This window comes from Galendromus occidentalis, unplaced genomic scaffold, assembly GCF_000255335.2.
Source record: "Galendromus occidentalis unplaced genomic scaffold, Mocc_1.1 scf7180000077528, whole genome shotgun sequence".
In the NCBI taxonomy this organism is placed as follows: Eukaryota; Metazoa; Arthropoda; class Arachnida; order Mesostigmata; family Phytoseiidae; genus Galendromus; species Galendromus occidentalis.
This window is the reverse complement of record NW_003805516.1, coordinates 342,612-356,192: the sequence shown is the minus strand read 5'-3', so window position 1 is coordinate 356,192 and position 13,581 is coordinate 342,612. Positions and strand designations below refer to the sequence as shown.

General features: G+C 51.3%; 2 protein-coding genes across 2 annotated transcripts in view; one reads left to right on the top strand and one right to left on the bottom strand.

Annotated features, from left to right (window-relative positions):
• The window catches only part of brp (ELKS/RAB6-interacting/CAST family member bruchpilot), a 33,791-nt gene that overhangs the window by 19,434 nt on the left and 776 nt on the right, over positions 1-13,581 (top strand). Inside the window, exons 6-27 of the mRNA XM_018641312.2 lie at positions 664-824; positions 1,004-1,071; positions 1,147-1,202; positions 1,317-1,519; positions 1,681-1,848; positions 2,728-2,839; positions 3,266-4,179; positions 4,646-4,834; positions 5,407-5,523; positions 5,670-5,898; positions 6,081-6,215; positions 6,331-6,454; positions 6,550-6,708; positions 6,822-7,099; positions 8,581-8,876; positions 10,179-10,449; positions 10,595-10,696; positions 10,844-11,102; positions 11,332-11,518; positions 11,635-11,692; positions 11,819-11,908; positions 13,307-13,516. Of these exons, the coding sequence (XP_018496828.2) occupies positions 664-824; positions 1,004-1,071; positions 1,147-1,202; positions 1,317-1,519; positions 1,681-1,848; positions 2,728-2,839; positions 3,266-4,179; positions 4,646-4,834; positions 5,407-5,523; positions 5,670-5,898; positions 6,081-6,215; positions 6,331-6,454; positions 6,550-6,708; positions 6,822-7,099; positions 8,581-8,876; positions 10,179-10,449; positions 10,595-10,696; positions 10,844-11,102; positions 11,332-11,518; positions 11,635-11,692; positions 11,819-11,908; positions 13,307-13,516 (4,386 nt within the window). The remainder of the gene's footprint in view (positions 1-663; positions 825-1,003; positions 1,072-1,146; positions 1,203-1,316; positions 1,520-1,680; positions 1,849-2,727; positions 2,840-3,265; positions 4,180-4,645; positions 4,835-5,406; positions 5,524-5,669; positions 5,899-6,080; positions 6,216-6,330; positions 6,455-6,549; positions 6,709-6,821; positions 7,100-8,580; positions 8,877-10,178; positions 10,450-10,594; positions 10,697-10,843; positions 11,103-11,331; positions 11,519-11,634; positions 11,693-11,818; positions 11,909-13,306; positions 13,517-13,581) is intronic.
• Positions 8,187-9,555, bottom strand: LOC100904294 (ADP,ATP carrier protein 1). Its single transcript, XM_003748139.2, has one exon. It carries the CDS (start codon positions 9,453-9,455, stop codon positions 8,547-8,549), a length of 909 nt encoding a protein of 302 aa, XP_003748187.1. The 5' UTR covers positions 9,456-9,555; the 3' UTR covers positions 8,187-8,546.

Genomic DNA, 13,581 nt, shown 5'->3' with positions numbered 1-13,581 from the left:
AAGGATTTCCTATCGNTTCCCCCTATAGTGATCCGTCTCTCCTCCCCATGTTCCAACTTGGCATCATTTCCTCCCACTTCCGCCTTTCTTCTTATATTCCTCTCCTTTGTCTCGGCGGTATTCGCGCCCCCTCCCTCGTTTCCCGTCGTGAATGGTCGCCATCTTACGCTTTCGGGCGTCTTTTCCAGGATTTCTGCTCTTCGGTTTTGACTCAATATTGAGGTCCCGACTTTTGCTTTCATTTCCTCTCTCCTTGATCCCATCCTTCAGTCTCCGCTCACCTGCATCTAGACTCGATCTCGTGGTTCTTAAATTGCCCTGCTGCTCCCCTTCCACCATGAGGCCTCATTCGCATGGCTGAAGCAATTTCGCTTCTCCGGAGCCATGTGGCTCATTCATGGCTGAGAACTTCGCCGCTCGCTGTCAACCTCGCGTATCATCAGAGGGAAGATAGAGCAAGAGGCCGATTGCCGCGAAGAATTCCTTGCTCATGACGAGTGCAAGGGGGAAGACGTCCTTACTCGCGCTCGTGACTCGTGAAAAAGGGGCGGAATGTGAGGCGACGAGTTTCTCGGGGAGCATACCGTCCGCGCGGAACGGATGAGCGTATGCTAAAGCAGGAAAAACCAGAAAACAGGAAGATCATCTCTTTTTTTCACACAGGTTCGCCTCGACAAGGCGGCAGCAGAGAAGGACCGACTTGAGGCGCGTCTAGAGAACTCTCAATCAGAACTGGGCCAGGTACGTGCGGAACTTGAAAAAATCCATGGAGAACACTCAAGGACATCGAACGAGTGGGACCGACTGCGCTCGGAGAATGCCAGGTTCGTTCATAGGCCATGACTCGAGATATCGACAATAATGCTCTGCATGGAACATGTACCCGGATTGCTTGCCAGGGCAAACTATTTATTCCTTGCTCGAGCATCGACCATTCCGCAAGACTGGGTCATAAGAGCATAAATATTTCTCATGAGCCCTGATATTCATCTTTTCAACGCAGGCTAATTCTGGACAATGACCGTCTCCGCGAAAGTGTGGATAGATTGGAGTCTCGAATATCTCGGGAGAGTCGGGAACGATCTAGGGACCGATCGAGAGAGAGGGACTGGGGAGACGAACAAGGATCTTCGAGAAATAGATTAGGAGCCTCACCGGCGAGATCCTTGTATCCCAGTTCTGAGGAACTTGAACGTTTACAAGTGAGTTCGTCATCTGCAGCGGAAGAGCGCCCAGCGAGGAACGAAGGCTCTACGTGAGCTCAAGACCCAACGAGAGTAGCCGGGTTCTCATAGATTGCTATTCTACACCCACAGGAGAAACTGGACAAAACTCAATCGGAACTCCGCAGGGCGCAAGCTGAACTTCGAATGAATCAAGCTGAGACAGACCGAAAGTGCTCAGAAGTCGAACAACTTCAAGAAAAGGTTGAGCGCTCTCAAGGCGACATATACCGGCTTAAAGCTAAACTAGAGAATGCACAATCTGAGCGTGAAGCCCTCCAAGAAGAATACGATCGGTAAGTTCACATTCTCTTCGTCTGTTCGCCGGTTGACGTCGGAGACCCGTCCGGAAGGCACTGCAAAACGAGTCGAGCGCGCTGCTGAGCGAAAACTCGAGGTCTTCGGTGGGTGCTCATTAACATTTCCGTGTTTATTCGTGTTCTATTCGTCATGACAGAGTGCAGGGCATGATCGCTCGTTACCACCTGGAGAAAGACTCCCACCAGGGAGAGACCGAGAAGCTCAAAGGCGAGCTAGAGCGTGTCCAAGGGACGCTAAGTAAAGTGCAGACGCAATACGACAAAACGCAGGCGGCACTTGACAAGGCGCAAATGGACGGAGACAGGTCAGTACGGGGTTTTCTCGATTTCGATCTGGGAGAGAAAAAATGCTCACTTTCCGTGCCGCACCGAAGAACCGCTTCATCGATGTCTCATATCGAAGGAATTCGGTGCAGCATTCGCTGTTTACTCATCCCTGATTCATCGCTTAGTCGGTGTCGTCCGGATGTTGCCCAAGTGTTTTCACTTTCCTTTCCGTCATCGTACCGACGTGATACACTGGAAAACCTTTTCTGTTCTGTCATCCGTATTGGTGTACAGCAAGCGTATCACATCTGTGTAGACTCCGCGCCTCAGTTATGGCTGAATCCAGTCATTGAATGTCCTTTCGCTGCTGATTCCTTCGCACCGAAGTCTCGATCTCTTCACTTCTTATTATCTCATCAACAACGAGGACTTGGCCCCTGAGGGTTGCCCAAGGACAGCGGTCGTTGCGAGTGTAGGTCTAGTGTAGTCTGAGCGAGAGTAATCGAGCCTCAACGGTCGGAACCATTTCATGAACAGCGCCGCAGGCCATTATGAAGTTTTTGATGGCTCTCCGCAGGTTGTCGGCCGAGAGGTTCGTGTGTCGTGAGCAGAAGTCAAGCCTTTGCAGCAGTAAGGCCAGACCGAGCTAGAAATCTCTCTATCTCTCCCTCTCTCCCGATTGCTAGCGAAATATCGTGACCCCCTTCTAATATCAGGCTCCCTTCTGACTTGTTCGAATCACCGAGTCGAGGGAAGCTGCCATGGCTGTCCGAAAGCGAGACTCTGTCGAAGATTCTCCCGAATAATCATGGTCGCCGAATGATGTGGACCTGCATACATATGCACATCCATTGAAATCCTTTCGAGGTCTGAAGTAGCTCGAGAAGGCTTGCTAGACACTGCTTATCCGATTTCAGATTGCAAGAACGCTTAGATAAAGTCAGCACAGAACTACGCCGGTATCAAACAGATCGCGAGAGAGCGCAAGGCGAAGCAGAAGGCCTTCAGTCGCAAGTGAACTCACTGCAGGTGAGAAAAAAAATTTGAAATCTACATCTACTGTCTCTTTGGAACCGTCAAGGGTTCCGACTGCAGGCCGAGACACGAGGTCGAGGCATACGAAAGCAAGAGCAACGCAAGAATAGGGAAGCGGTGTCGTCTGCTCGAAATGAGCCATCTTTCCGAGGGAGCCTCGTACTCCGTATTCTTTTTCCTCCGTGGACGTCTCCGTCCGTGGTGTTATTCGGAATGACGGAAAACAGTTCGTCATGCCTGGCGACTCTTTTCTTGCCCTTAAAAAGGGGGGGGAGTCAACGTCGTCATTCCTCAATGATCAGGGTCCCTCCCACGCTTAGCGAAACAGCCTTGATAAAGATACATCGAGAGTTGAGGCTTCGGATGGCTTGTCGGCTTATATATTATCATGAATACGAACGTGTTGACCTATCCGCCCAGGTTCAAGTCCAACGACTGCAGAAGGAGAATGACATGGCCGTGGCCGACAAAGAAGCTCTCAAGGAGAAATATGAGCGGTTGAACTCGTCGCTGGTCAGACTTCAGAAAGAACGAGATCTGGCCATGGCTGACATGGAAGACTATAAGGAAAAAGAGCAGATGCTCGGTGCTCAACTTGTCAAGGCGCAGAAGGACAAGGATAACCTTCAGGCCGAGTACGAGATGCTAAAGGAAAGGCATGACAAGAGTTACGTTCAGGTGGACCGTTACCAACGTGAGGCGGAGATGGCCACCAGTGATTTGCGTCTGATTCGTGAGAAATACGAAAAGGCGCAAACTCTACTGGACAAGGCACTCCAGGACAAGGAAGTCGCGCGGGCAGAGGCCAATCAAGCCTTGGAGAAAATTGATCGAGCTCAGGCCGAAGTTTACAAGGCCCAGAGCAGGTACGAGCAGCAAACCAAAGACATGGATCGGCTTATAGTTGAACATGATCGGTGCGGACAAATTCTGGCCAAGAACAAGGAAGAGCACAAGCGAGCGATGGACGAGTTCGAGGGCATGAAGGAAATGTACATGCGGGCCAACACCCAACTCGCGAAACTCAAAGACACCGAGGATAAGTACAGACAAGACCTCGACCGGGCCATGGTCGATGCGGAACTCTATAAGGAACGTCACGACAAGCTAGCACAAGAGATGCGAAAGGTCCAAACAGACCGGGACCATTTGCAGCAGGAAGTTGATAGAGTCACACTCGAGTACGAGAAAGCCCAGAGGAATAACAAGGCTCAAGACGAGCTGGCACAAACTCAACTCGAGCTAGAGGCTGCATATGAGAAGATGGAGAAGTATCAAAATGACATTCGAAAGATCACCGTCGATAAAGATCATTTTGAGGAAGAAAATCACAGGTAATTTCACTTCAATCCGCGGTTTAGAATTTATAGTGGTATCTTGATTTTGTTGTTGTGCGTTGTGTTGCTCGAATAATGATAGTCGTCGTCGTCGATATTTCCCTCCATGAGTTTCTGTGATGGGAACGAAGTTTTTTTGTGTTCTCTCCACGTCGTCACCCACAATCACGAGTGCAGAGTCTCTTCGGCAATTCCAGTCGAAGCTTTGCGTAGAACAATGCATGGATCCAGGAATGCATTCGTTCGGGAATGATTTGGGAATGCACGTGAATTCAATAATTATATTCAGTGAGGCGTGATGTGTAGTGTTCTCCGAATGAAAGTGACTTCCCTTGATGTTCGTTCTCGGCATGCCCCTCACTCAGAAGAGCTTCGTGGGCTGGTAATGGGTTGTACATACGATAGAACTAGGACATCGTAAGTGACCTATTTAAAACGCGATTTCCGCTCCCGGTGCTCGCAGACTAGAGGCAGAGCTGGATCGTGCAGAGCGTCAAATCAAGCAGATGCAAGCTACCATCGACAAAAATCAATCCGAAATCGAACGACTGCGCATTGACCTCGAAAAGGCGACAGACAAACTCGAGCGAGCGCAGCAGGATGTTGAGAAAATGACGACGCAGAGAGATAAAGCGCAAGAGGATCTTCTAAGGTGAGTTGGATTCGGAATGGAACACCCCGGTCGCCGGGGCCACTACGCGGCCACCTCACAATTTATTCCCACGGAGAAGTCGGAAGCTCGATCGAAGGTTTCGAAACGTTGCTCGATAAAAATCCAGACAATTCTACGGTGAGTCGGAGCCCGAGCCTTCATCGCTCGGCTCTGCGTAGAAATCTTCATCGCGATGTCCCCGCATCGGTTTCCTGATTGCGGGTCCGTGAGGATCGTGTCTGCGGGAGTTCGCATACCCGGTCGTATCCGTTCATGTCGCCCACGACGTCAAGCTTGGGTTCATCCTCGCGGAATCGTGGGAATAGACTTGCGAACAAAGGATGATTGATGACGCACTCATAACCCGCGGTCGCTCGCCGAAGGAGAGATAACACCGCACGAGCATGAGCCGGATGCGGCGGCGAGCGGGAAGCGTCCCGAGAAATAAAGCCAGGACCCCTCCGATGGCGCAAGACCGACTTTGCACAAACCAATAATTGCGATCGTTGACGTGAACCTCTGGAACTATTTCTCCTCGACTCACGCATTATCGATCGCCCCCTCCCTTTCAGGCTGAGAAGCGAGCTGGAACGTGCAGTTGGAGATAGGGGAGTCACACAGGAAGAGAGAAAGTCCCAACAGGCCGAAATGGAACGTCTCTACCTCGAAATCGAGAAAGCCAGAGACAGGTCTGTGTGATAACGGACTTTTTCCCGACGTCGGTTGCGTATCTGCGATCGATAATGATAATGATTCATCGATCCGAGCAGTAGGAGCTCGTGTGCATATATTCGAACCTGTCGCTCCCGATCACAGACGCCTCTTGCTGTTGCAGGTATGAGAACGCACGCGCTGAGATCAAAAAGCTGCAAGAACAAAGATCTCAACAACAACTGGAAATGGAGAGAATGAGGTGCGAGCTGGAGTCGAGCAAGAGCCGATCCTCGGCGTTCACAACTAGCGAGGCTCGACAGAAACAAGAGATCGAACGTCTCTTCGTCGAGAACGAAAAGCTCAAAGATAAACTCGAACGGCAGTCATCCGAACTCACCCGGCTGCAGAAGGTTTGTGTCTGGAATTCGCCGCGGTTTCCCGAATTTCCTCTATCGATAGAAGCTCGGGATCCCGCGTTTTCTGAAGGGAGATACCTCGTAGGCATCACGAGATTCCCCTGAATCATATCCAGCCCGAGTCCCCATCAGGTGAACTTTCTCGCAATGATTAAAATCATGACTCTTCCTTATAGGAGCGAGAATCACTCCAGAATGCCCTGGCGCAGGCTAGATCGCAGATCGAGCAAGGGCTGCCTCCAAGGCCGCCCTCGAAGCTCGATAAGTCTGAAGTGGATCGTCTGAGAGAACTTCTCGGGCGATCGGACCAGGTACGCAGAATTTCTCTTTGAAGGACTTCTTCGAATGTTCTCCGAGCGAGAAGTTCGCACGGCGCAAAATTATCCCCTACGATGGTTTTCTCAACGGTCTACCTTTTGCTTCCAGGAGCTCCAAAAAGCAGTATCCGAAAACCAACGTTTGCAAATGGAAGTCGATCGATTGAAGCAAGATCTTGAAGACAGCGAAAAATATATTGCCCAAGTTCAACAAAATCTACCCAAAGATAAGGGTGAGAAGCGCCGAAAATGCTGCTTGAAATCTCCGCATGGGCCTCTGGATCCGATGGAGATTGTGATCTCAACAGAACCACAATCCGAATTTCAGGCGCAAACGAGCAACTACGTAGCGAAACGAAGCAGCTTGCCGAGCAACTTGAAAGGGTTCAACAGGAGTTGTATCGCACAGCCGAAGAGAGGAATAGGTTGGAGATGGCAGTGCAGGAATTGAGTGGTGAACTCGAGCGCCTCAGATCCATCAACTCTGGTCTGTAATCCGAGCTTTTTCCCGAGCCCTTCCCCCACTGGGGCGGAAACGATAATTTTTGTGACAAATCCGAGGCAGAACGACGCTGACGATGGTCTTACGTCGAATTCCAGGCCGACCTGGGGAAGCTGAAGCTCAAATGAAGGCTGAGCTCGACAGATACCAGAAACAGATTCTGGCTCTCCAGCAACAAATTCAACAAAGCGCTCAGCAGACACAGAAGTACGAAGGTGAAAACCGCGAGTTGCGCGAAAAGCTCGAAAAGTCTCTGAACGCGGTGACCCAGTTCCAACGCGATATCGAGGGACTGAAGAAAGAGAACAACAAGGTCATCGAAATCAATGAAAATCTCCAAGTGTCTCAACAAGAGCTGGTCAACCAATTGAGACAGGTGGGTGCTTCGATCGTGCAGTCGCATCCCACCGGCCGGGGAAACTAAGTGAAATTCCCCGGTCGGGGGAGTTCCTCAGATTAGTCGTAGAACGCTTCTCGATGGCGGAGACTGCCGGTGCCGCGTAGCGACGTTCTGCGACGCACACCGGAGAGTGTGAGCGCGGGAAGTGACGTCACGAGGATTCCATCATATCTCGGCGACCTTCCACGTGAATGGTCACTTTCGAACGCTTGCCCTCTTTACGGTCAGGCGCAGGGTCCTTACCGCGAAAACGCCGTATCAAATCGCCTGAAAGAACAACCTGCGATATTCGAGCGATCTCCTCTCTTCTCGACCTAACCATCACTCCGAATTCCTGAATATCAATTCAGGAATCGGCTACATCGACTGAAGACTCGTTGGCTCGTTGGGATCAGAAAATGCGGCTCATTCACTGCCTTTCACGGGTACCGAGCGTGAGCATGGCACGTTTTGAATACACATGACGGCTTTGTCATGCGTGACACCGAGTCGCGGCATGTGGTCGGAGGGTTCTCCTCTGGCTCTTGCTCTCGGGTTCAGTTCCGCAGCGGACCTTGACCTCGTGGAACAGCTGGAACATAAGAACCACCACTTATGAAACTCGACGAGGCTTGAGAAATAGATGTTGAACTGTTCATGAAAAAGTTCTGGATATCAGAAAAGCTCCCAAGATGGAATAAGCCTCCGGGTAAGGTCGAGATCTCTTCCGGAGCGCGTGGAGTTCGCCCCGATCGCTGGCGACCTGCTCCGACCACGTGTTCGGTACTCGAAGGCATTGGGTCGCTCACCCATTTAGAATGTAGCTTGGACCTTGAATGACGATAGCGAAAATCTCCACGGCCACAGGGATGTCTTATCTGGAAGTCATGCCTCGAGCCCGTCTTCAATGTCGTCAAACTGTTGAGGCTCTTCTCTCTCAACGTGGAAACCTACGCCTCGGAATTTTCCGGAACGGAGCTGCTCTCCGGTGATGACTACGAAACTAGTTCAGAATTCTCTGCAGGGTCCATGCATGGGGCCCAATTTTCTGCCAAACATTGATTTCAAGTGATGGGGCTGTCGATTTTTTAGGGAAAAAGGAATTTATTTTCGCTTTCAACTCGGTAGGAGACAGAAATGGCGGGATTTTCCGTTCAATCAATATCAATCAATATTTGATCGGATCTTATTGGACATCAGCGCGATTTCGGTCTTCGTAACGGTAGTGTTCGGTACAAGCACAGACGAGCGACTGCTGGAACTAGCTTTCTCTCTTACTCTCTTTCTGCTTTTCTTTCGCACAGGAATGCATGAATGGATGGAAGAGTCGCTTAATTTAATTTCGACGGCTGCTACTACTCATCGTATTGAATTTTTTTACAAGCTAACTTGTCATTTCTTCGCGAGAATGATCAATTTTCAAGAACGTGGTCGTCTTACATTATTATGCGAAAAGAGCAACCTTGATCTCGTCGTAGAGGACCAACACAAGGGCACCACCAGTACCACGGATCACGTTGGAGAAAGCTCCCTTGAAGAAAGCGCCCGAACCCTCGTTCTTGGCGATCTTCGACCAGCAGTCGATGGTGTTCTTGTACATGACTTCGCCTCCCTTACGTCCCGACTGCATCATCATACGACGACGGACGGTATCGAACGGATACGAGATGATTCCGGATACGGTTGTCACGCATTGGGCGATGGCCCACGAGATGATGATGTGGGTGTTCTTGGGATCGGGCAGCATTCCCTTGGCCGTGTCGAAGAAGCCGAAGTAGGCAGCTCTGTAGATGATGATACCTTGCACGGAGACGTTGAATCCTCGGTAGAGTCCAATGATTCCGTCGGACTTGGTGATCTTTTTGAGACAATCGATCAGACCGTTGAACTCTCGTTCCTTGGCGCCCTTGCCAATGTCAGCACCGAGACGGGTACGGGCGAAATCGAGTGGGTAAACGAAACAGAGCGAGGTGGCTCCGGCGGCTCCACCGGAAGCGAGGTTCCCAGCGAAGTATCGCCAGAACTGAGTTCTCTTGTCCACTCCACCCAAGAACACCTGCTTGTACTTGTCCTTGAAAGCGAAGTTGAGAGCCTGCGTCGGGAAATATCGGATCACGTTGGCGAGATTACCTCTCCAGAAAGCGCTGAAGCCCTGCTCCTTCGGAATTCGGACGAACGCATCGACGATTCCCTTGTACTGGTTCTCAGCGGTGATCTGCTTCGAAGCGGCTTGGACTTGGAGCAGCAACTTAACCCTTTCGATCGGGGCGACCGCGGTTTTGGAAACGGCGGCAGCGATACCTCCAGCCACGAAGTCCTGGGCGAAGGACATGGGATCGAAACCCTTAGACATGGTGTCTGAAGTTCTGTAGGGTTGAAGTCGGCACGCAAACTAGAGAGATCTCGCCACGTGACGCACACGAAGGTGACTGTGGAGCAAGGTGATCCACTCTATCCCACACAGCAGTGGGATCGACCGCAGCGCCTTCCACGCCGGCAGCATACGACAGATGGTTCGGTCGACTGCCGCTTGAGGGCACGTCATGAGTAGTCATGCTCCGTGTTGAACAATGGTAACTCGACCTCGGCCGCGCAGCCATATTGAACGGTCCCCTTGCTCTGTGTATCAGGGCTCCATGCAGCGCAATTTTTCAACTTTTTCGGGGCCTTCTCGGCCTGGGAAATCCAAAAATTATCTCTCACTGGCAGAACGTCGATCAGCTGCTCGTTAGAAGGGGCTCACCCCTTTCGGCCGATCGAGTATAATTTCAAGATGTATTCACGCCCTGAACGGAGCGATTCAGCGGGAGGGATGTCCTGGGCCCTCGTGTGATATCTCTGCGCGATCACCACGCGATCCCGTCGAGTTCGACGAAGAGGGAAACTCTCGAGTGGCTGGATCAAAAATTAGTCAGAACACAGAAATTCGAAACCGAAACGAGAATAACTCTTGTTGCATAAGTTGCCATCCCGACGGAGTCGATAAATACAAGAACGTCTAGTCTACATAATCGCTTTCGCGACTTACACAACTCTTGAGGGTTAAACAAGAGATTGAGCGGAGCATCGTTCGCAGGATTCTCAATTTCCTTCGCTACAACTACGGGTTCATCTTGCAGGCTCAACAGCAAGCCAAACAGGCCGCTCAACAACAGCAGCAGCAACCTGCTCAACAACAACAGCAGCAACAAGGACAGCCACTGCAGCAACAGCCACCGCAGCCCGCTGCGGTTGGCAAGCAACAGAATGGAGCGGCCGCGGAGCAGGTGGAGAAACTGCAGCACGAACTCGATCGAATGCAAGCCGAGCTCGAATCGAAAGGACAAGAGAACATGAGGCTTACCCAGGTGCGGGGCGAGCTTTTTGAGTTGGGATGAGACAATAATTAAAATGTGACCTCCGCTGTCCGCCCGCGCCCAGCCAAATAAATGGGATACTAAACCTCCTCCCCGATATGATTTCTCCCGACAGGAGGTCCAGCAGTACATGAAGGCTCTGGAACAGGCACAAAACGAAATCAAGAACTTCGACGGGGAGCGGAAACGCTTCCAGCAGCAACTCGAGAATCTCGTTCAGGAGATCGAAAAACGAGAGGTATGTAGCGATTTTTGATATCAGGGAATCCCGAGCCAATATTCAGTCCTTGGACACCGGAGAATCGTCCATCTATCTTTGTTCTTGGAGCTCGAGAGGTGCTCCGAGCTTCTCATCCTGATCCTCTCCCATTCCACGAACGAACAGGCCACCATCCAGCAGGGCAGCCAGCAATACACGGCTCTGCAGCAACAACTGCAACAACTGCAGGGCCAACTCGCGAACGCCGGGCAGGCTAACGTCAGCCAGAACGCTCAGGCAGAGGCAGAATTGGCCGCCATGCGAAAGCAGCTGGACGAACGACACAAGGCCTTCGAACAACTTGAACAGAAACTCAGGAAGAGAAAAGAGCAGATTGACGCCGCCGAAGTCAACGTCAAAAAGGTGAAGCACGTCGACGAAACTCGTGGAAAGAACGGCCCAATGCCCCCCTTATAAGTGCCCCCTCTGTCGATTGCACATCCGGGTCCGATATGTTCACGCCATTATCTCTTCTGGCTTCCGGAGCCGTCCATCCTCCGAAATTGAACGCCGGATCCCGATCGGAGCTGACGGTCGTCCATTCTTCCAGGCTCAGGCCGAACTAGAAAAACAGAAACAGGCGTTGGCCGCCAATGGCGGAGGTGGAGCTCCAGACGAAGCCCTGATCCAAAAGCTCCAGGAAATGACCATGAGGTGCGCTGATCTCGAGATGAAGCTCAGCCAGGGCGGCGATGCCGCTAAAGGGGCTGACGAAGCCGAAATCAACAGGCTCCTCGATATCTTGGCCAACCTCGAGCAGGATAAGGCCCAGATGCAGGAACAGATCCAGCAGCTCACCGAGTGAGTGTAATAGGCGGACTCCAACATTTGACCGCCATAGGGATCCTGAAACGGGCCTTGACGTTCGATTTCCGTCAGATATTACCATTCATTAACCTCTTTCCTCTATTTTCAAGGAAATTGAAGATCTTCCAGACAGGCGGCGCCTTGCCACAAGGCGCGCCAGCACCACAAGCAGGACCACCACAGCAGAAACCCCCACAACAACAACAGCAGCAACAGCAGCCGCCGCAGCAACAACAGCAAGCCGGACCTAGAGGGCCGCAAGCCCCGGGTCAACAGGGCCAACCTCGGCCGCAGGCTCCTGGTCAACAAGGCCAACCTCGGCCACAGGGCCCCGGCCAACAAGGACAGCCGCGACCACCTCAAGGACAGCAACAGCAAAGACCCGTAAGTAGTGAATTGGCTCCAGACGCTGTAGAAATCGAAGAGGATCGACCGGATCGCCCTGCATGGGAATATTCGGAACTAACGAAACCTAACTCGGATGATGATTCTCTTTGTGCTGCGAATCTGGATTGGATACGGCCACAGAATCTGGCGGCCGGAGCGAGCAGTTTCTTCTCGAATTTCTTCTAAAGTGAATGATGAATCTCCAGGCTGAAATATTCGTGCAATAGTTTTCGATAGGCCAAGAGGTCTTCTCGAACAGTGCCGCCTTACCACCGAACGTTTTTCACCAACGCCATACGCACTTGACAACAACAAAGACCACCCCGACAACAATGAAAACATTAACAGGACACCTTGGAGGTTGACCGACTCATTTCCTTCCCGGGACATTGAGCCCATGGTCACCCCGAGACGGTCAGCTTAGGGACTTAAGCGAGAGGAGTTCTCTGTGAGCGAGAGCCAACACCTCGACCCGAAAACGACAACATATTACAAGCTACCAACACCAACAAAGCAATGACGACGCGAGACCTGAATTTCGAAGAGTAGATACTCCTCTGACCCAGGAGCTACTCGAAATTGAAGCGAATGGAACTATGATCGGACCCTTGATGACATTGGAACAAAGAAACTTCGCAGGTTCAAACAAGCAGTTTCAATAGATTATTGATCATGGTGATGTTGGCGATGATGAAGACAGAGATTTCACCTTCGCTTCGCCTGCGCGAGTCTATTTTGTGAGGACTCAGCTATTTTGTCTCCTTGTTCTCTTTAGTCTCGGTGTCCTTCGTGATAAATCATCGATCGTATATGGGATGAGCATCGATAGCTTCGAATGCAGCGAAGCAAAGCTTTTCCCATCGCTTGACAAAAATTCACTGATTCATCAAAATTCGCGAGCGTGCGAGCGTGCGTGCGAGCATGCAGGCAAGCAAGCACGCACGCGAATACACTCATCGTCGACTCATACAACCACATTCATAGTCATACGTGCATGCAAACACAAGTTGCAGTATATGTACACGCGTCGTATGTTTAAGTGGCCGGAGGTGCCGAGCTGGCCAGGGTCGAGTATCCCACCCCCTCCCCCAAGATGAGAGTCTAGACCCCGCTAGCGCGGTGCCCCCTCAACCATATCGACTGATCGTCGAGCTCTTTCCGATTTCCGAGAGTGTGAGAGAAAGTCGCCGTTTTTACAAGAACAATTTTCAAGCTTCGGGAGTTTTCCGATGGAGGATTTTTTTTCGAGGACGAGTGAGCGAAGGGGGATTGGGAGCAGACTAATAATACTAGGTACTCAACAAACTCAAACGATATTTATTTATCGGAGGCGTGTACATAGATTATCTGAAACAAATCAGATCCTCCATAAAACGACGCTTCGGCTCGCCACAGGATGGGCAGGCTGTCCGGGTTGATGCATCTGCTGCTTGCATTCTCAACGACGATAACAATAACGAATGTACCGTCGCGTCGAGTTCGACGGACGGCATCGGACGTCTGGAACTTCTGGAAGAAGCTCTCAAAGAGAGCATCGCAATCACCGTGCAGGCCGAGCTGCAGGCCAAACTCAGAGAAGAGGCTCTGACAGCTGCTCAAAACAAGGTTCGTAATCTTATGTCTGTAAACTCCATATTCTCATCCGCTCCTCCTATTCCCGTCTCTTCGAC